The sequence below is a fragment of the Electrophorus electricus genome, chromosome 4 (assembly GCF_041902795.1).
Source record: "Electrophorus electricus isolate QZ-2024a chromosome 4, ASM4190279v1, whole genome shotgun sequence".
NCBI classification, from domain to species: Eukaryota; Metazoa; Chordata; class Actinopteri; order Gymnotiformes; family Gymnotidae; genus Electrophorus; species Electrophorus electricus.
In genome coordinates, this window is record NC_137500.1 from 29,726,077 (window position 1) to 29,749,137 (window position 23,061).

At 39.5% G+C, this 23,061-nt stretch overlaps 2 protein-coding genes across 3 annotated transcripts; both read left to right on the plus strand.

Annotated features, from left to right (window-relative positions):
* Positions 1-238: 238 nt before the first annotated feature.
* Positions 239-13,253, plus strand: slc12a8 (solute carrier family 12 member 8). 2 transcript variants are annotated; one of them, XM_027030813.3, is made up of 13 exons: positions 244-420; positions 647-793; positions 1,112-1,303; positions 1,391-1,622; positions 6,550-6,663; positions 7,203-7,290; positions 8,019-8,106; positions 9,149-9,295; positions 10,363-11,002; positions 11,089-11,180; positions 11,305-11,422; positions 12,094-12,154; positions 12,515-13,253. In XM_027030813.3, exons 1-13 carry the CDS (start codon positions 379-381, stop codon positions 12,675-12,677), a joined length of 2,124 nt encoding a protein of 707 aa, XP_026886614.2. In that variant the 5' UTR covers positions 244-378; the 3' UTR covers positions 12,678-13,253. The 2 variants fall into 2 exon arrangements, with proteins under 2 accessions (XP_081569314.1, XP_026886614.2); XM_081713188.1 differs by lacking the exon at positions 11,305-11,422 and having other exon boundaries at positions 239-420; positions 12,515-12,653.
* A 379-nt stretch (positions 13,254-13,632) lies between these two features.
* On the plus strand, positions 13,633-22,320 carry heg1 (heart development protein with EGF-like domains 1). Its single transcript, XM_027030817.3, has 12 exons — positions 13,633-14,184; positions 16,356-17,864; positions 18,190-18,312; positions 18,475-18,566; positions 18,751-18,800; positions 19,046-19,200; positions 19,576-19,710; positions 19,860-19,902; positions 20,004-20,041; positions 20,269-20,356; positions 20,617-20,794; positions 21,017-22,320. Exons 1-12 carry the CDS (start codon positions 13,890-13,892, stop codon positions 21,158-21,160), a joined length of 2,850 nt encoding a protein of 949 aa, XP_026886618.2. The 5' UTR covers positions 13,633-13,889; the 3' UTR covers positions 21,161-22,320.
* The last annotated feature ends 741 nt before the right edge of the window (positions 22,321-23,061 follow it).

Here is a 23,061-nt window from a genome sequence, read left to right on the forward strand (position 1 = left end):
GTGAGAATGTATAATTGTTCTCTGTTGGTTCATTAACAGCGTAAATACTTAATTCATTAGCAATGACCAGCGCGTGTATAGGCTCATATGACAGTTTACCAGAAACGTTGTTTTTTTTCCCCCATGTCTACAACTAAGGTTTAACAGTCTTAAACGCTGGAAAACCTGTTGTGGAAGTCTTTGAACTGCCCTGTAGCAACACAAAAAAATTCACTAGAAACTTTGGGGCATTTTTTTTTTTCTTCTCTGTGCTTCCAGGTGGTAGAGTAGCCTGAATTAGTGCTACATTCAGGGGATCCCTCATCCACTTGAACCTCAGTGTCCCTAACACCTCACGTGGACAATGTTACACTGTTGAAATCTTGGCTATAAGGCAACATGAACTCACAGATTCAAGAGTTATTCCATGAAAATGCTAAGGTATAGTTTTCTTTTTACATGCATGTCTTTATAAACACTTGGAGAAACCTTTAGTGTAGTCTGCCATGAAACAGCATAGCTCATTGTGATGTGTTTGTTTTTAGTCATTTGTCATTTGTTTTTAGCTTTAGGTTTAAAACATTTTGATCCTTGTTTCCTTAGTCTCTGCACATTTGTAGTGTCTAGGTAGTGTCATGGTATGTGAGTAGGGTATATTTCCTTGCAGGGCTCTCAGATGCATGCTGAGCCATGGTGGAAGGTGAATCTGTTCGTATGGGAACCTGTGCTCTTTGGCACATGGGATGGTGTCTTTACCACATGCATGATCAACATTTTTGGAGTAGTGTTGTTTCTTCGCACTGGTTGGCTTGTTGTGAGTGATGTTACACAACATTAGAGTTTTCTTCATTTGGTGAAGCAGCAACAAACTATGTCATAGTTATTTAATGTTCCTAAAATGCTTTAGTTATATTTTAGTGATAAAGTGATTTTTTTTTAAAGTCCTAAACAGTTACTGGGACCATTAGCATAGAATTTTGGAGTCAATATTCTGTGTTATTCTATGAAAAATGCCAGTAACTATACAAACGTGTAACAATGATGTTTTACCATGATGTAACAGGTAGAGAGAGAGAGACAGAGACAGAGAGAGAGTCTCTTTACCCACCTGTTTACTTGTTGCTTTTCCTAGGGTAACACTGGAGTGTTGCTGGGCTTGCTCCTGGTGTCATTGGTGGTATTGGTCGCTCTGGTGACAGTGCTGTCAGGTATTGGGGTGTGTGAGCGCTGTAGTGTTGGCAGTGGGGGTGTTTATTCAATGATCTCAACGGTTCTTGGAGGAAGAGTTGGAGGCACTGTAGGCCTCCTCTATGTGTTTGGACAGGTGAGAAGCATAGTTGCTGTCTGAGTGCGAAGCCATGGAGTATCTGTAATTTAATGCATCACGATATTTCTCTCTGTTCCCTCTCAGTGTGTGGCTGGAGCCATGTACGTCACAGGCTTTGCAGAGTCAATAGCAGAATTGCTGACTGTGGAGAGTGTGTGGGCTGTCAGGGGGATCTCTGTGGCCGTCCTGCTGGCCCTGCTAGGGATCAACTTGGCTGGGGTGAAATGGATCATCCGGCTACAGCTGGTCCTTCTGGCCATCCTGGCAGTGTCCACTTTGGACTTTATTATCGGGACCTTTAGCCACCTGGATTCAGGTATGTAATTAGTAAATTCCAAGCAAAGTACTGAAGTAATTTGTATTGTTTTCAGGTCTATGTAGCTTAAGCATTAGTTCAGCAAGCTTTAAATCTATATTTAACTATATCATTGCATATAATTCATTAAGAAGTTGATCTTGATATCCATGGGCAGGTTGTCTGAAGTTATCTGTTTAGAAATCATGATAATTTAACTTTTTAGAAATATTTCCTAGTGTCAGGGTTTCATCTGGTCAAAAATGCAGAGACTGATCAGTTTAGGTTGCAGATGTATCTCTAACATATATTTTATATTGAGTAAAAAAAAGTGAATTTGGCTAGAAAGTTTATATTTCTGATTGTAGTCTGTTGAGTGTAGAGGCTATCCTTTCAGACACATGTTGAATATCGGGGCTTTTCTTTTAGATGCTTTTCCTTGCTTTCCTCTTCCTTACATTTCCATCTGTACAATCTGTTGTCTTTCACTCAGCTGTCCAGTAGGTGTCAATGTCGGGCTGATGGGAAGTTCTTTTACGTTTTAATTTTGATTACATTTTTTTTGGCAGTAATATAGTCCATTTCATATGAATTTTAACAGGCACACAGTCATTGTTGTTTTGGCTCCATATGTTACCATACTGGATTTGAAATGAAAACATTAAAACTATAAAGCTACATTCCACAGTGTCAGATTGTGAAGCACAAACAGTTTACCATGTGGCAATTTATACATGGTGCCCATTTTATAGTAGGGTCCTACCATAAGTAAATGGACAGTTGGCTGAACACTGGTTTCTTGGCCACCTGTGTGTCATCACATTGTCCTCACATTGTTAGCACATGCACAACAAGCTATGCTAGTTCTAGATGTAGTTTTTGCATCTGGACTCAGCTGTTGTGTTCAAAACGTGATGACCATAAATTGTCGGGGACAGAAAAACAGGCTATCATGAGGCTTAAGGGACACAGCTAACACATCAGGTGTGCCAAAATTAACTAATGTATAGTTATATTAGTGAGCCTTATAATCATGGCCCAACTGATAAAACTACACTAATGGGTGACTGTAGAATATTTTTAATCTTGTGCAAAATCCCCATGTACAGCTATTGGGCAAATCAAAACCATTGTCTGAAATGAAGGCATAGATGTCTCAGAAGCTACCATAAACAGAGGAAGCAGCATAACCTCCGGTTTTACCACAAGATTCAAATCACTAATAATCCTCAAGAGCAGAAAGGCCATGTGTGAAACATGAGTGGTTGCACATTTGTGACTGCCAGTGGAACTTACTCACTTGTCTTTACTGATGTGACTGAGCAGCATAAATTCTGCTGTATATAATGGGGAACAGCCTTCTCAGAATAGCTGAGTCAGTCTCATAATCTGAAATGAACTGAGCACCATTTTCACTTGCTACAGACAGGGCTGGTCGCAAAAACCTCTGAAACCACCAGGGTCTGGATATTGCTGCATTGCACACCTACCAGAGTACTGGGGAAATTTAATTTGAATTAATTTAATTACTTCTGGATCCCTGCACTGTTATGTCTACTCCCTGAAGCAGGGCTACGGTTCCTATTTGGTTCATGCAGTATTGATAAAATTAAATTAAATTAGCAGCAAATTAAAGCTGCTGAATATGGTCAAGCTATAGTTGAAGTGTCACATTTTGACTTCATAGTTGGTTTTAATTTAAAAATAAATGTGCTGGAGTACAGTACCAAAACACAAAAATTGTCACGATGTGAATATTGCACTGCATTCTCATGGAGTCTAATATAAGTGCAGTATGAGACTGAACTCTAACTCCAATTTTATGTATATAAATACTATAAAATTCTGATAAAACTTAAAGCAGAGAAGCTACATCTCTGCAGAGCATTTGGGTTTCGACTTGAAAGGCCTCTCTGCGTGCTGCATGATGTTTACACAGGAGTCTTGGGTGCTGTTTCAGGTTGAAGGAAGGGCCCGAGCTCCACAGGACGGGCCCGTATGTACTTTCACACTAACCCTTCAGGAAGTCCACCCCAGCACTTCCTGTTCTCTTGATTACTGGCTTCCTGTCCCTAATGGAGAAAATACTTCCATTCTCTCTGCTTCTTTCTTCTCTCTCTCTCTCTCTCTCTCTCTATCTCTCATATACTCTGCACCCCCTGACCCCTATGTTAAGATGCAGTAAAAGATGAAGAGTAGGGTATTAAAAACTACAGGAAGAGATTAAAAACCTCTACTGAATTTCTCAGAATGTGAGAGATTATTCCCTTGGCTACTGTTGCTGCTCTTATCCTGTGCCCCATGCATGTGTTCCACTCTTTTGGTTTACTCCTTTGAAATGGGCCTGGATCCAGGCTGGGTTGTTTGGGTTGTATAGTGAATAGAAATTCCTAATTTTTCCAGGGTTTTCCAATTAGAACTCATGGTACTGAAGTGATCTCACCACTGGCACCGTGCCAGTGGGTTCCACTTCGGGCATCACATGGGCCACTTACCTGCCAGTGGCAGGAAAAGGGAGCTGGGACACAGATGTGTTTGCACTTGGATAATGCTGTTAATCAGATGGTCAAGGCCAGGCAGCCAGCACAGTCATAACAGAATAACTTCCCCTGACCCTACTGTAAAACTCTCAGATCTCTTGACCTTTCTTTGCAATACTGTGCGGTCCTAAACCATAGAAATTAATCATTTGTTCCTAAAAAGTACCATTTGGTAAAAGTGAGGGTAGCACATACTAACTTGCAGTTGTGTTAGATCATACCTAAAATGCTATGGCTGGAAAAGAAGAGCAAGTTACAAGCAGTTATCCTCCTGAGATTTCTTCAAAATTTCATACCATTGCAATGAGCGCATTTGTTTTAGGGGCCAAAACAAGGGGAAAAAACATCCCCTCTCATACCTTGTCCTCTTCAGTGGGATTTTCTTAAGAGGGGCATTTATCCTACCCCCACCCCCAATGTCCCACACAGTCTGAACTGACTTCTATAACTCAATAACTTCTATAACTGCAATACTGTTAAGTGTGTTGGTCAGTGGTCAAAATTAATTTAGTCCAGTTACTTTTGTTTTATTTTTAATTGTTTTCTTCTGTCCACAAATTGTGTTTCTGCGATGGGACATTCAAGACACCCTGTTGCAATGCCTCAGTTTGGACAGGAAATGTATATGCGCTCATGGTTTTCGGTTGAGGGTGTTAACCGGGCTCACCCACATATTTGGCCTGGGACGAAAGAACAGGCAGGAAGCAAATCGTAGCCTTGTGCTTGAAGTCTCCACATCACTTACTGGTCCCCAACTTCAGATGAGAAGCACTCTCACTATAAATAGCTGTATGCAGATTTGATTTGAAAAGATGTCAAGGAGGGTGGCAGTCACAATCTCTCTCATTGTCTCCCTGTCTGTGTCTGGCATGTAGGTGTAGCTTGCTTGTTGTTGTTTTTTATTGATTTATTGATTTATTTATTATTATAATTATTATTATTTTTTTAAAGAGCTTACACATGCTTATGTCACTGAATCTTCACCTTAAACAATGCTATGAGTATGTATACCTCAAAGGATATGGCCACCAGAATGAATCTAAACAACCTGACATTACAATGATTCACGGATTTCTCAAGTCTGAAGTTCTCAAGAGACTTAATTATGTAACAAATATATTTAACCGTACCAACCATGCTAAATATATTTTAAATTACATATCAGTTTATTCATGGAATTGCAATTGGCAGTAGTATAACTGCAATAGTAACATTAGCTAATATAGTATTGCATTGTTTTATTCTTCATCACTGTGATATTGCTTGAAAAAATGACAAACTAGAATTTTTATTTTATAAATGCTTTATATATTAATATATTTGTTGGAGAAATAAATTCTGTCCAAGGATGCAACATTTTATTTTCATACATGTAAATGATGACTGGAAGTGTCTGCAGTGTAAATCAATCAAAAATACTGCAATCACAAGCACATGGCTGGCTCATCAAATCTCTTTAACCCCAATCTCTTGTTTTCTTCTCTTTGTTGTTTCTTCTCTTTGTCGTTGACAGTTCGTTTTCTCTCTTGCTCCTACTCCGAGCTGTGACTTGGGAGGCTTTGAGGCAGGCAGGGCTTCTGAAAGGGTGGTGACTTCCTTTTGGAAAAACATGTCATTAATCCAAGAGAATGCATTCTTTCCCATCACAAGATAACCAAGAGGGAAATGGCTCATGCTGCTGCTTAACCAGGCCATACAAATCTTTCTCTCTTGCTCGCTTGCTCTTTCCTTCTTCACTGTGATAATTTTCTCACCACTGATGGTTTTGTATACACATATGATTACACTTGGTATGCTTAAATCTATAATTTTATGTAAGTAAAGGGTCAGGTGACATTCAAGAGAGCTGTATTATCCTGTGTCCTTGTTGTTAATACTGTTCTGTAATATTTTATATTGTATACAGACTGAATTTACCATGGCAGAGAGTCATACAGTGTCAGTGTTACATTTCGTAGTTTTCACAACTGCCATCGAGTCTACCCTTCTTGGCACAACACTGATCTTTCCCATCAGTATTTGGGTATCTCTAGTGTCTGTCTGTCTGTCTTATTTTGTTTGCCTGTGAACACACCCAAACACCATTCCAGCATTTGCTTCTGTTGAACGTAGCCCTTGTTTCTGAACATTGTACCCAGTACTGCTCTTGCAGGCATCTTGGTGGGAGCCAATCCAATACCAATATAAAAATATGACATAAAAAAATAATCCAATACCAATCTAAAAATAGAAGAAATATCATCCTAATGTTCATAGTGAATGGTTAGATTCCATTTTGAATGTAATTTATCTCAAAATAACTTTGAAACTATATTAACTTATGTAATGGTGTTGCATGTAATCACTGAAAATATTAGTAATCATTGTTGAATGCAGACATTATTCCAGTGTGAATGTGTTATTTTTAGAACATGGATTCATTGGCTATTCAGAAGAGCTCTTGTGGAAGAACACTCTGCCAGACTACACTGCTGGAGAGACTTTCTTCACTGTGTTTGGAGTTTTCTTTCCAGCTGCTACAGGTACCTCTGCTGGGCTATATATTGTGATGATTTTATCTAACTTGATAAAGATTATGTGTCGTTAATCCTATTCGGATTTAAAGTGCATGTTAAACCATTACTTTGACGTATCCAGTCCCTCCAAATCATCATCTTGATCTCCATTTTTTTTGTCTTTTATATCCTAATAGATACAGTTACATTCATAGGGTGAATGATTGATTCTTTCAGTTTACACAGGGAATGAAAACAGTCACTGGTTTCCTCTGATTCTTCTTTTCTGTCTTCTTTACAAATGTCACTACACCCAAGACCATATTTCTATCAGGTTCTCTTTTATCTTAAAAGTAGAATCACTGACTCTAGAGAGAATCCCATTTAAGGATATTGTTTTAAAAGCCTTTTGTCAGTGACCAAAGCCAGGTACAGGCAAATGTGACTGAGACTTTCAATATTTATCATCATCTTGTCATTTGGCTCTGGCTGAAATCTTGTTTCCTGCATTTGTGTAGCCATTAAGAGCGTGTGTGTGTGCGTGTGCGTGTGCCCATGGTGTAAAGGTGTGATGGCAGGATTCAACATGAGCTCAGATCTTCAAAAGCCTGAGCACAACATCCCTGTGGGGACCCTGGCTGCTGTCTTCACCTCGTATGTGCCTGATTTACCTCCAAATATCTAATCTTTTACAACCTGAAATTTTATTAGATATACATTTGATATTCACTGTTCAGTATATCTTTTGATGGTTATATTTAAATCATTATTTAATAGTTTCACTATTCACTGTTCTAAGGAAAAACCTACCATTTACAGTGCCTACACATACTGGCCACCTCTCTTGTAGGTTCATTAATATGTGTACATTTACAGACTATAGTCCATCTCTTGCCATGCAGTTTGTTAGCTAGCCTCTACACCTTTTAATACTGGCAAGTACCTAACCACAGGACCACTTATGACCAGATTATGGAGAGAGGACCGTTCTCAATGCAGCAGTGACACTGCCATGGCTGTGCTGTGGGTGTTGCAGTTGTATGAGTGTATTCATCTATTGCTGGAGTTTTTACACATGTCTATGCTGCTGCTGGTTTAAATGTCATTTGCCATGCAGAAATCTCCATCTGGCAACTGTCCTGTGGTCAGAAACAGACCGCTGATGAATAGTTAGGGGACGGTTAACACAAACTGTGCATGGCAAAATATGGGGTGTAGTCTATAACTGTACATATACAAGGGGTTTCTAATAAATGAATGTTTTTAATATAGTAGGGGTGGATATTTCTGACAGTTTTCTGAGTAAGTGCTCTGATCAGGGATTTGTTGCATAAAGGCAGTTTGTAGAACCCTCATGGGGGTGAGACTGTGGGTTTTTGCAGGTGGTTCCTGTATCTTGTCTTTGTATTCTTGCTGGGAGCTATATGTACCAGAGACGCCCTGCGCTATGACTTCTTAATAGCAGAAAAGGTAATGTGACATTGTATTCAGCTTAAAGGTTTAGGGTTGTTTGTGGTGTCTTTTTTTTTTTAAATTGTGCATTAGATACCTACAGGCTTATAAAAACTCACAAAATGTGCTTCAGAATGATTTCCTTCTCATTTGAAGTATTTAAGGTAGTTATTGGCTGTAAGAGATTTACAAGTACTACACATTAAAATTTTATTTAAAAATCTATAATTTTTCCCAAAAGATTATGTAAATACCCTCAAAGGCTGCCATTCCACTTTATGATCATAGTAACTGTTTCAGACACCCTGAGCTAGTGTATAGAGGCAAAACAACAGGAACTGTGTTGCTGTCCAGTAACTTACAGATTGTACTCTGTAGTAACTTTAAAGCATACATTTAGTTATATTTATGAATCAGTGGTGAGAGCGGTTTGAGGTTCAGCTCTCGACATTTATTTAATTATACTCCTGAAGATCCAGAAGGTGTAGAAGGGTATCTGAGTTCACGCTGCTTATATTGTAGATGGCATGAGAGCAGCTGGTATGATCGCTGAGATCAGGGACTAGCTGGGGCGTGAGTGTCTGCGGGCCTCACCCTCTCTGGCGGTCATACAGCTGTTCCTCGGCTAGGGTTGCTGTGCAGGACAAGGTCCCTGCTAGAGCTTCTCAGAGTTGAAGCACAGACTGCAGGACTACCTGCAGTGTGATGGTAGATACATATGCAGGCTTAGGGAAATGGGTAAACCAGTGAAGCATGTTGAGTTTTGCATCCTTATTACCCCGATAGCCAATTATTAAGAACATAAAACAAACATTTCTAATTTTCCAGGAAAATAGTTTTTAATGAGACAATGAACAGGCTTATTCATTGTAACAAAAATTTGGTTAATTCGTTGTTTCAGTGAATTATTTATTTAATTCAGCAAATTATTTCTTTGATTTGCTTTGAACTGGACTTTTTTTTTTGTTTGTTTCTTTTCCTGCGGGCTGAGCATAGCTGGGTTGGGTGGGGTCCTGTGCACTCTCTTCCTCTATGTATTTGTTCTGTTTTTTTTCCCCAGGTCTCCTTGGTGGGTTTCCTGTTTCTGCTGGGCCTCTATGTCTCCTCCCTGGCCTCCTGTATGGGTGGCTTGTATGGCGCACCCAGGGTTCTGCAGTGTATTGCCCAGGAGAGAGTTATCCCAACTCTGACTTTCCTGGGCCAGTGGGTGGGTACACAGACTTCAGTCAGTGCTGCAAGGCAAGCATATTATCTCAGAGGCCAAAATTGTAGCATAACATTTTAGAATATAATGTAGTTGTAGAATTTTTTTTAAACCCAGATACAGCCTGGAGTGGTCAGCAATTTGTGCATTTCTTTGTAGGTTAAAAACAGAAAGCAAGCAACTTTTCATGCTGTAAATACTTTAACAGCCTGAATTGTATTTTTATATTCTAGACATGAGGCAGACAATTGGGATAAAACAGATTAAACTGAGTGATACTACTTTTATAAATCAAATCCTTGCCATCATGCTTAATCAGAAGCACTGTTTGGTGTGTCCAGGGAGGCAGATAGTGTCCATAAAAAGGAGGACTTCCTACTTATAGGGCATTTATACTGCTCATCTAAAAAACATATAAAGGGCTAATTATGGCTTTTTAAAAAAAATTTAAAAAAAAGAAGAAAAAGAAAGCACAGCTTGTCCTTTCCCTTGCCCCTCACTCTGTCTGGCCCTACTGTGTGGACTGGAAGCAGGCCCTAGACATCTCGGCCTCGAATCAAAGACCCAGAACAAATGCAGGAATTGGAGCCAAGGCCAGCCCAGGTTAGCCTGGCTCCCTGCCAGATAGTACCAGGGGCACAAGCACAGCACTAATCACACCTTAACCAGGATGAGAGAGAGAGAGAGAGTGAGTGAGTGAGTGACTAACTAAGAGAAGTTGTGTATTGTTAGAATTCAGAAAAGATGTTTTCTCTGGATTGTTTTAGTTGGATGCTAAATAATATGTGGAGATTGTGAGAGATTACTGTGGGAAGATGTGGAAAGCAAATGACTCTTTTACTATGTTCATTTAGACTGTCTGTTCTTATCTTATTTATCATGGCTTTTCATTAATTAAAAGCACAAACTTATTAAAATCTAGTCAGGCATAGCTTCCAAGCAAGTTTTTGATGCCATATGAATGGCCAATATTGCACTGCTTGTTCAGTTTTTAATGTAGTCAGTAAACACATCGGTTGCTTTGAGTATGTGCACTGCATCCATGTTCTCCCACCCCTGTTCATTTGCAGAAGGGTCGCAACAAAACGCCAGTGGCGGCCATTTGTTTGACGAGCTTGATCTCCATGGCCTTCATCTTCATCGGGCAGGTCAACGTTTTGGCTCCCATCGTCACCATCAACTTCATGCTGACCTATAGTATTATTGACTACTGCTACTTCTGTGTGGCCAAAAGCTATGAGCTGCAAGCCAAGCAGAGGAAGCCCTTAACTGAAAAACCCAGTTCAAGGAAACCACTGGTGGCTACCAGTCACCCATGCTATGGCAGCAACAGTGTCATGAACAACACCAACAATGGCACTCTTCTGGAGTTCACCAAGGACATGAACCAGATATTCCCACTGCCCACTGCAGACAGCCTAGAAGAAGAGAGAGCCTCCAGTTCCACAGCCAGGGCCCAGGGCAAGAAGGCAAAAGTTCCTGCTAAGGAAACACTGAACAGCAGTTTCAGGTTGCATTTGAACAACAAGAGTCCACTAGAGAAAGTAATGGATGAGGGGATGTTTGAGCAAAGCTTTGGCCAAGATGATGAGACCAGCAGCCAGGTAGGGCTTATGGAGTCTGAGCCAAGAGTGGAGAGGAAACAGGCCTTGCTTACTGAAAGCCCTATTGAACTGGATCAGCTACCAGGAGAGCCAATAGAAAAGAATGGTGAGTTAGAGAGTTCATCAAATGACATGGAATGTTTATGAAGTGGTCAAGCTCTAAATTTTTCAATGTTTTCTTTATTTTTACAGATTTGAAACAAAAGATGGAGGGATCAGAACTCAGACCAATCCCAAAATCCTTTTATGCCAGGTTCTGCAACCATTGGGTAGCATTAATTGGCGTGAGTGTACTCTTAAATGGCAGTTACAAAATATTTTGAGAAATGTATGTAGTTTAAATTAAATATCATTTTAAGCATATTTTATGTACTTCTTAAGAAAAAGATTGTGTCTAATCCTGTGTAGGCTCTGTGCTCTGTTATGATAATGTTCGTCATCCAGTGGGTGTATGCCTTGGTGAACATTAGTGTTGCCCTCCTCCTGTACCTCTACATTGGAAAAGCAAGCCCTGGTTTGCCAACAGGTAACTGTGGTTTGCCAACAGGTTTTTCCCCCACCTGTTTGGACTGTTTGGATTACATGATTATGGGAATCTGATAAACAGCCACAAATGTTGAAAATTATCCCTGTGCAAAAGGATATGTTTTTTAATATTAATTTGTTTTTTGCATGTAGTAATTTTAAAATTAACTAAGTTTTAATATTTTATTTTAAACATTTCTGCAAACAGTTCATGTATAAATACTTTTATTACTCAGTCTATTAAGATGAGAAAACTGCTAAGAGTAGTCTTTTTGCATTTGTGGTTGTGGCTTGGCATGGTCAGTGTGTTCTGCAGCTGCCGTGTGGGATTTCTGGAATAGTTTGATAGGTGGATTCAGCAACTGTGTATACATACTATTAAGTACTTATCATTGCCATGCCTCCTTCACCTGCCTACACTCTGCTATCCATAGTAGCAGAGATGATGAGTGCATTAATAAGCCTTTGGCATCCATGACCCTGTCACTCGCATCCTTACACTTGCCCATTTTTCCTGCTTCCAACACGTCAGCTTCAACAACTGACTGCTCAGTTGTCACCTAACATATCCTACCCCTTGACATGTGACATTGTAATGAGAATGAATTTTATGTGTGTTAAGATTAGAGTTTTTTCCTGGTAATATTGATTGTTTTGTTCTCTTTCTGATAGGTGCAGCAGCACACTTCAGTTTTTTCCAATGGATTAAGAATTCTCTGAGTAATCTGGGCAGGTAGAGTATGATGGATTAAGGACTCTCTGAGAAACCTGAGCAGATAGATTATGATGGATTATAGAATCTCTGAGTAGCCTAGGCATGTAAAGTATGGTGATGAGGTTATGGTAGAGCTGTGACTCCCTTTTGTTCTTCGGGAAACTCTTAAAATGTCTCCTACTGATTGATGACTTTATCCTTTGCCTTGGCTCATTAAGAGATTTCCTATGCCAAATTCTACAAATAAAACTTTTGACATGGTGATGGATCAGAAAAATGATTTGTCTCTTTGAACTTTAGGAGTGTTTTTCTTGAGTCTTTGAGTTAATATACAGCACTTGATGCCACTGATGGCACTAAAACATTTTTCTCCTTTAGGGGAAAACAAGCAATTCAGGACCAGATTGTGGTGACACCTTCTTTGTCAGAGGTTGGCATGGAAACCAAGCAGTTGACTGAGGAAAATGCGGACTTTGCTTTCCGAGACCGTTACCATCATTCATCCATTATCACCACCACAGACAAAATGGTTCATCCTTAGCTCACTTAACAGACCTCATCCCCCTTAACTGGTCCTGCAATGCATAGCACAGGTGAACTGAGTCAGGGTCAAGTTGTTTTTTTTACGTGATCCTCAATCAGCACACCTTCTTTGGTATGAATTTATGAATATCAGCAAATACTTAAGAATCTATAGAACTACATAAAACTGTACATAGATACAACTTTATAGATTACAATGTCTAATGAGAGCAGTCTAATACCATATAAGTAGTTTTGTTCTTAGACAGGCTCTGGCCTACACTCTACATGCAAATGGACAGGGCTTGTAACTTATGAAATATTACATCTTATTAGGTGTTGTTTGACTTTTGTTTTTGTTATTTTTCGATTGGTATCATGCTGCTTATTTCAAGAACAATTTGAAGTATGCTGTGGGCAGAACAAGTGAGTTTAAATTTTCAATGTACAGGAAGTGCAATAAATCTAATATAAACCTATCCACATGACGGAAAGGGTAGGTGCAGTCTTTTCAGACTTTGTTACAGCCTGTGTTTCGATAGGCTCCTTAAGCAGTGATTTGCAATAAACGGAAGATAAAGATGTGTCAAATGCATTTGCTTCTTGTTAACCTTGTATTGAAGGGTCTCAATTTAAACAAACTTGGCATCCAGTTTTGGATGCCGACGCACCGTTCTGTTGAGCATCTTTTGGACTTTGCGAAAAACAAGCCTGTGATGCAGGCCTTATCACATGCTCGTTACAGCATAACGTAGGCTGCAATGTTTTTCTTTCATTCATACAAGCCTGAATTTGGAGTTGAAGGAATGTGTAGGAAATCGCTTTATTTGATAGGGGCATTCATTTAATAACCACAGGCTAATTAGCCATTCGGTTGCAACAATAGGCACACCAGTAGCTGTTGGGACAGAGAAACTCTATTCTTACACCCATTATTTCTCAGCAAACTTCAGATGGAAAAATCCCGCAACTGAGAGCGGAGTGGGGTGGAAACCGCTATCGCTATGCCGAGGGGAGGAGTTAGTCCATTCGGATGTGATACGAACTTCGGTTTCTGCTTCTCAGCGATCACTGGAATAAAAACCCACTCACTCTAAAAATGAAGGTTAACTAAATGTTCGGGCTTTTACAAATGATAAACTGTTACAGGACACACATTTCCGATGGTGACCCAGACTATTTTATCGTTTGATTTACTACGAAGTCCACAATATTTCGGTCGCTTTTTATCATGGAAACGTGTGCTTTCAGACGCACTCAACGTGTAATTTTGGTGGTAGTTTTCTGTCTCTTAAAACCAACAGTTGCTGGAACCTTCGCGCCGAATATCGACCCGAACGACTCGTTCATGACTGGGACATATTTATCAACTGGCACACACGATTCAGAAGAAACAACTTATTTGCCAAGAAAGCTGACAACTTCCACAATAGTGTTCACTGGGGAGGCTGTGAAGTTTGACCACTCATCCACAGCAAGACTCTCGGATATCCACCCTAGCCTTTCAGAGAGTGAAGCCCAAACTGGTAAGGGTCGCCGCATGCTCGTTCCTTGGTGGAGTTGCATCACAGTGAAATGGTTACCTCTTGTAGTAAACTGAGTTTACAGTAGGCCTAGTTTGCAATGAATTTGCCTGGTAAATTAATCTCTCAGCAGGTTTGTAGTGATGACGGATAAATATATATATATATATATATATATATATATATATATATATATATATATATATATATATATTTTTTTTTTTTTTTTTTTTTAAACACTGACGATTACTTAAAACCTAGTATGCTATATAAAAATCATATCATGGTAATACACAATTTGTATTAGTGTCAGTGCCATAATATTATGCCTGCTTTGGCGGGGATAACCTATGCTGTATGTGTACAAACACTAAGCAACTGGAAATTCTCCCTGCACTCATCGTAAAACTAGACAATAAGTTCTGATTCAGGACTGTATTTACATTTATTTAGGGATGTATAAAGTTCTTAATTCTTAGGTGCGTTTTAATATATAATTCACTGCATTTTTATTTTTTAATTTTTTTTATAGAGTACTCCTCGAGGTTTGATTGGAAGGTCTGAATATATTAACTGGAGAAATAAATAAACAATATTCTACTTACACATGCTAACACATAAAAGCTTACAGTATAGCCACAAAGCCCATAAGCAAATGCAGTTACTCAAATGCTGCTGCCTGCATCAGTGAATATATCAAAAAGCTGCTTCATTCTGACTAATTTGGGCTTTTAAAACACTTCAGCAGAATGACCACAGCTGCTGTGTGTTGAAGCTTATGAGTAATATACCAAATCCACAGTCTTTGCACTATAATGGACCAGAAATGCAACATTCCAAGGATAGATAAACAGATAGGCCTACTCATAAATGCTGAAATCTTCATTGCCTGTCATTCCCAAAATTCATTGTGCTTTTTAATGTATGACACAAGTGATTCAGTGCAGGTGGGGAAGTTGCATGTTACAGCTTCTTGTTTCAAACATAGTTAGGTATATCAACCTACATCATGCTGTTTCTATTACATGTACTTAGTCTCATATTTTTATTGATAATTTATTGTGTTGATAATATTTTCTGTGATGCTGCACTTGACTGTTTTGACTTACTCATAATAAACCTGGAAATATACACTAGGTTTTCCTAGGTAAGAACATTAAAGTTGTGGCTTCTGTCTGACCTTATTGAATTGGGCTTGTTCCCATGTTGCAGTCTGGTGCAGCTGAGTCGGCTGGCTAAATTGTTTTGTGCTGTACATTAGACTGTACTATATTGACCACTTTTTGGTTGCCTGTCTTTCCATCTATTCACAAATGTTGAATTGCAGTTAACAAGGTGAAATTTGTGTACCTTTTTTAGGGGATACTACCTGAACTTGTACCATGTTGCCTCAGAAATTCAGTGTTTCAGGTTAAGAAAGGGTTGGTACACTGTACACTGATATTTTAGAGCATCATTTGAATTTAGACTGCAGTTCTTGTATTCGTAATTCTGTTAAGAAAGTAAAACATCAGGATTTGTTTATGAAAAGTTATTTAATTGTAATTAGTAGATCAGTAGATATTAATATATATATATATATATATATATATATATATATATATATATATATATATATATTAATATATATATTAATGGGGGACCAGATTCCATATTGTAAAAAGTATGATATCTTCTCGGTCAGACCTTTGTACTTTTTCATTACATTATTACCAGGGTATGAACTCCATGTAGAGTTTGACATTGTTATATCATGGTCTTTGCTCGATCAGCGTAAGGAAGGAAACTGCTATTCCCAATGGGTCAGGGTCTTCTCCATTTTTAGGGCTAAAGCTTTTGTTAGCTTAGGCTTTGGCTGCCAGTTATTCTCCACCCAAAATCATACTCATTTTGAGAACATCTTCTGAGATGGGCACACCCTAGTGGTGTGCCACACAAAATGCAGAAAAATGAACTCGTCACTCTAAATGGCCATATGGAATTTTCCTATGGTTAATTACAATATACACATTATGTTGTAATTCACTTGGTTGACAAGCATTAAAAGGTCCTGTTTAAAGTCATTATTAAAGTATTAGAAAATGAATGTGTCTATATATCTGTTAGAAAAAAACTTCTTTTTTTTTTTTCTCTGTGATTTGTGCTTGATACTTTGCTGTTTGCTATTTATACAGCCACTGATCAGAACTCTTTCCACGTGGACACAGAGAGCTGGACAGAGACCAACCCAGATGTGTCCATGGAGCCACTGAGCTCCAGCTTGAAACTACCGACTATCACAGCCACTCAGCTGGGAGAGCCAGCAGTTCTAGCTAACATCACTAATGCCTATCTGGCTTTAACAGAGGATTGGCAGCCTCCAACTGAGGCCAGGACTGCAAGAGACCTCACTGTGACAGAGCTGACCAAACCAGGAATCAACAGTACCGATGTGGCTGATTCCATCTCGCATGCTGACAGCCTCCACATCTCTACCACTGTTACACGCACTCTGCTCTCCATTACATCCAACAGCAGCTTTCCATACATAGAGGACACCAGCTCCTCCGAGACGGTTCCCCGCACCGTTACCTTGGGGGGAGGTAGTACAGGTGTTACTCATGGCAGGAACTACCCAGATGGTCTCTTGTCTACTGAAAGTGACCATTCCAGTGCAACATCTGACGATCATCTCCCCATGAATGCCACCCAAGGGACAGTTCCTAGGTCCGAGGTGCCCCATGTTTTCTTGGGCACACAGTACCAGACTGGACAGCCCAACGTCACAGGGCCAGGCTTTGCAGGGATGGCTGACAGCACCAGTCCTGAGTCCAGTCCATCTTTCACAGAGTTCAACAGTGAGGCAAACACCACAGCTGATTCTTCTACCAGTGGGGCTTCCTACACAGATAGGAGTATGTTGTCACCCTCTGTCCCTCCATCCGTGCCCCCTGAGAATAGTCATGCCATTACGTCCCACCACGACAGTGACACTGTGGCCACTGAGACTGTCACAGGGCGTGTGAGCACCAGCCTAGGGGATGTGGAAGAGCCCCAGACTCATATGGAAGAGACCACTATTTCCGGCCTGACCACTGCACCTCTCGCCCCCTCAGATGTGGACACCACTGTGCAAGAGTCCTTCTCAAAGTTTCTCTTTGGCCAGCAATCCTTTGTCCCCCCAACTGATCATTCATCAGATGGCCTTACCACAGCTTCAGGCCCACAGACTCAAAGACCACAAAATACAGAGGAAGGCACTAACATGGCTAGCACTATCCCTGTTGCTAGCACCAGGCTAGCCAGCACTAGCACTGCAGCTTCGATTACAACACAGAATGTTCAACCCAGCACCACTGCCTTGATGCACATAGCTCACACCACCCTTGTTATCACAGACACTACTCAGGTGCTGACCACGCCCACTACAGAACAGTATGCCCCCACCTCCCGAACAGCCACACCCCTCCAGCATCCCAGCTCATCCCAACCTGGAGATATGGGTACTGATGTGAACACACCACACCAGGAAACCAGCACTGCTACCCCAGGAACGACCACCAAGCATACCACTGCCTTCTACACTAGGAGCACCCCCGCCAGGACTACTGCAGTAGTGAGCACAGGAAGGCACACTGTCAAAGGCCCTACAGAGAAGGAAACCACAACCACACAGATGTCTTTGAAGTCAACCCCGTCTCCTGGTGTGTCTCTCAAGCCTAATATCATTTATTTAACTACATCCTTTTTCAAGCTTGCTGACATATCTTTACTATGTTGATGATATGCTGCTTTTTTAGTAACACACAAATAACCCTTTAAAACCTAATACTGGTATATTTAAATGATATTGTACATTAATATGATGTAATTAATGGTCTCAGAGAACAACCTATCATAGTTTTGTAAAAACATAGTAATGTAAAGATGATCTAACCTATTACACAGTTTGTTGAAGGGACTGCTCAATGGGCTGTCCTACCACGATCATGATAATACAATACCTATTACGCACGTTTTGACCTGCAGATGTGGATGAGTGTGTGAGCAACCCATGTCCACAGGACTCGGTGTGTGTGAACACTCGTGGCTCATTTAACTGCGAGTGTGCCCTGGGCTATGACCTGGAGGATGGCCGCAGCTGCACGCAAGGTAGGGGGTCAGAGATCTGCTCCACAGTGTGTAATTTAATGCTGTCAATTTTGCTGTCTTTAATAAAATATTGGCTTGTTCAAACTGTTTACAAACTACTGACTACTGACTAAACTTCACAATGAAGACTAACTTCATTGTGTTTGTGATTTTGCTTCACAGCAAAGACGTTCTTAGGTATGTTCAGTGTAAACAGCCCTTTGTACAACTCCAGCACTGATCCGCATGTACTTCACAGGGAGATCCTGCAGCTGGTATGTAGTGGGAAAAATACATAATATTGCCCATTTTGGACTCTGTATTAGATTGTGCTCCAATGCCATGTTAAGTGGATATGCTATAGTCAGTTGAGAGTTTGAATTAAAAACAAAACAAAAAAATGTCTAATGAAATTAATGCTTTATTCATCCTCTAATTTTAATTATATATTTTTTCCAGCTAAATGCATCTCTGTCCATTCTACATGGTTATAGACGTTCTACACTGCGGTGAGTTTGTTTTTATGTCATCAAAAACTGTGCAACCATATTATTTAAGGGAAAGGATACAAATTAAATCAGGGAAAGTTGACATTCTTAAGTGGTTGTATTACTTGACAGACACTTTTTGCTAGTTCACACACATTTGGTTCTGGCTTGTTTAAATAAACACCTTTCATTGACACATATCGTTATATCTGCTGTGGTTTTCGTTTGATGGCGAGATGTCATGACTTTGCTGTTTTTGTGAGCAGAGACAAAGATGGCTTGCATATCATGAATATGTTCTCCATGTCTGCCAATGTGACCACCCATGAGGTTAATAGTAGCATCCAGATGTCTCTGAAGAACTGTGGGAAACCACAATCCGTCTGCTCGCTCCATCAGCGTTACCAGTTGACTTACCAAAGTACGTCCCATCTTTCCTTCCCCGCACTAGTTCTCCTACTCTATTTTACACACTTTTCTTGCTTTGTCACCCTTTATCTTGCAGTCCTCTTTACTTCTCCCCTCCTTAATCTTCTGTCACATTCTCCATTTACTGTACTTTCTGTTTGGAGTTGCTGACACATAGCAATTTGTTACAAGGCAAATGACCAGATGGTAGTTCTGCATCTTGATTGGTTGAACAGCACTGTATGATAATCAGTGAAGTACCCAACAGCTCATATAGAATTACATTAAACTGTTAAGTAGAAATGGCTACACTAAGTAAAAAAACAGTCAAGGTTTTGGATAGCTCAGGTAGTTAATGTGTCAGTTTGAAATCCCTATGTTCTTGCAGCGGAAAGTCTGTGCTTGGTTCAGAAGAACAGATGTGACACCCAGTATTCCGTGTGCAATGATACCTATGGGACGCCATACTGCCAGTGCCAGAAAGGCTACTTTAAAAAGAACCCGGAGGACACCACCTGCAGAGGTAGGAACTATAGATCCACTTAGCAGTCGGGATCATGTTTGGAAGAGCAAAGCTTAGGATACTAGAGGTATTTGAACTCAAGATTGTCATTGTTGTGTAATAGTGTTGATTTTGAGCTTAAGTCCTTTTCCAATGTTCCCATTTTTCAGACTGTGGTGATGGCTTCGAGCTTTTTAATGGAACTTGTGTAGAGTAAGTGTTTGTGGACCAGTTAATACTTTTCTGTGCCTTTTACCTTCAAACTACTGTACTTTAAATCAAAGATTTAGATATATTTGTTTACTGTCTTTCAGATGCACATTTGGATTTGGAGGTTTTAACTGCAATAATTGTGAGGAGCTTTTTATATTAGTTCATATTGAATTTACTCTTTTCATATGAATTACAGTCTGTTACCATGTGTAGAGACAAACCACTGCTAAGAGATATTTTGAGAATATTATTTGTTACAGATTATGTTACGTGCAATGTAAACTTAGAGTTACTTTAGAGTTGCACTACTGTTTACATTTAGGCATTTGGCGGTTGCTTTTGTAATAACTTGCTTTTTTATATCAGTTTATGGGCTGATAGCCAAAGTGGTGTCACCTGCTGCTGGAGGGTTTTTGCTCCTTGTCATCATTGCTCTGATAGTCACATGTTGCAGGTACCCACAGCTCCATTATGGACAATAGTAAAAATGAAATCATAACAATATATATATATTTTTAAACCAGAGGTTTAAAGCTGTAAAATTGCATAATAACTTGAGATAAAACTATTATAGAGATGTAAATATTTTTTAGTGTACAGTATATTAAAAAAAGGTTATTGAACTTTTATGATACTTAGACCAAATAATATAGTAACACAAAACTGCATGGTCTGTAGTTACCTTTGTTAAATTCTTGTTAACTTCTTTCACAGGAAAGACAAGAATGACATCAACAAAATCATTTTCAAAAGTGGGGACCTTCAAATGTCTCCATATCCAGAGTTTCCCAAAAGCAGCCGTGTGTCTCTGGAGTGGGGCCGTGAGACAATCGAGATGCAAGAAAACGGCAGCACCAAGAATCTGTTGCAGATGACAGATATCTATTATTCTGTGTGTACTCAAATAAACACACTGATCGTTCTAATTATTACTCAAATTTTATACTTAAAATAATAAATAATAATAAACTATATAAATGTATTTTATCGCTACCATTAAGCAACTTGTTCTTAATTTTCTGTCTTGTTGTTTCATAATCTCTGGTTTACAGTATGGATGTGCTGCATGCAATTATATCATCACGTGACTAACATGGAACTCTGGGTTTTATAGCCAGCTCTGCGGAATGCTGATCTGGAGAGGAATGGGCTGTATCCGTTCTCTGGCCTCCCTGGTTCGCGGCACTCCTGCATCTACCCAGCACAGTGGAATCCGTCGTTCATCAGTGATGACTCAAGGAGGAGGGACTATTTCTGACCCCGCCCCTATCACCTCAGCAGGTCAAGCTCAGGCCAGGACATTAGGCCTCTCACTGGCTGAAGCTGGACAACAACTGACCACTAAAAGGCATTTGAATGTGAAAATTAACTGGCAGAAAAAGACTGTTATTAGATTAAGGCTGGAAGAAAAGTTCTGATCAGGGTTGTTTGGCATTTGCATTCACAGTGACTGGGTAAAACTGCAGTTGTGTTTCTGTTCAATGACTGAACTTTAGTTATTTCAGAGGTGTTTTGTTTTTTTTATTTTGTTTTGTTTTCATCTAAAATCATTTCTATCCACACCTTAGAACTGTGAAATAATTAACAAAAATAGGAAATTACACACAATTTGTGCAGTTATTAGCATATTCATTGTTGCACTGCAAACTCATCACAGACATTTCATTATCTCAAACGGAATAAGCCATAAATGTAACATATTTATAACTAGAGTGATTCACCTCCTATGTTTTGTAAATGTGTGTGCATGTGTTCAATAAGGGGTGTGTGTGTTGGGGGAGGGGGGGGTGTGTGGGTGGGTGTGTGTGCACATATGTGTGTTTGCACATGTCTGTTTGCATATGCATGTGCATCAAAAGTTCTGTATTGTGCAAGTTCCTTATGTGTGAGGGATGAATAATATTTTTTATGAAAAACTGGTAAGCTTTTGAAATGGTATATTGCTGTAGATTTTGTTATCAGTAGATGTAGCAGGACATAAAAGGTCATTATATTAACATTCACTTAAGGACCTTCAATGACCAGAAATACACTTGGTGCTACTTCTTTGAATAATGCATTTGATAGCAATGCAAGCTTGACATATAACAAACAGTACCATGATGTCTAATTTATTCTAATAGCAATGCATTTCTAGATAAATATGCAGTTCTGTTGGATATATCTTCTTCTATCAGAATCTATGAATTCAGCACCTCCATTCACGATGTCTGTGTGAGTGAGGGAGAGGGAAAGGGTGTGAGAGACGGGCAAAGCCGCTGGCCCCATGTGGTGCCAGCTATCCACTATCTTGCATGTTTGGTTAGGAGAAACGGCTTACTACCTTTATCAGTATTGTTTCCCTCCTTTGTGGATGGTCGTTTAATTCTGGCGTTTTAGTCAGACATATTTAAATAAAGGAAATGTAATTATGTTGAATCTCGTGTTTTCATGGCATTTGGGTAGACCTTCCACTCTTGCTTTTTCAAAACAGACGTAGTTGAGTCCAGACATTCAGATGGGTGTGGGGAACACATGCCACAGCTTCCACTATACATAATATAAATAAAAGCTGGTAAGGTTCAGTTAGCATAATTTCTCATTGCCAAGTCCATGAATAGTCCTGGATTTGATGTCTGTGACATCCAGATTTTTTTTTTTTTTTAATTGTGAAGCTAAATGAAACTAAATTATTTCCATGACATACAGGAAGGAACAACAACATGAATTCAGCCTCTTTGTGATTAAGACTTCGTGACATTTTTGCAATTATTGTATTCAACAGGGAGAGAAAAAACTAAATTTGAAATGTTTTCCCTGTCTCTAGACTTAATAGTCCTGTACAACACTAAATATGCCTCTGGGTCTTTGTTCCAATGATGTATAAGTGAATGTTCATTTTTGTATATTGAATTGTATCTTAGTAGCTTTATGTCTGACCAACATGACCAATTTCCAATGTAAAAGCAGAAGGAAATGGTCATGGTACGTTGCTCATCATTTTCATAGCTATGGTATGTATGTATATACAGTGTGGTGCTACAGTACACTGCTGAATAAGGGTTTCTCTTGTCACCAGGGTTCCTGAAGAGACTGAAATTCATTTTGTATCCAATATATCAGATTAGTAGGAAATTGTGTGAATTTCAATATAAACACTGCCTGGCCAAAAAAAAGGTC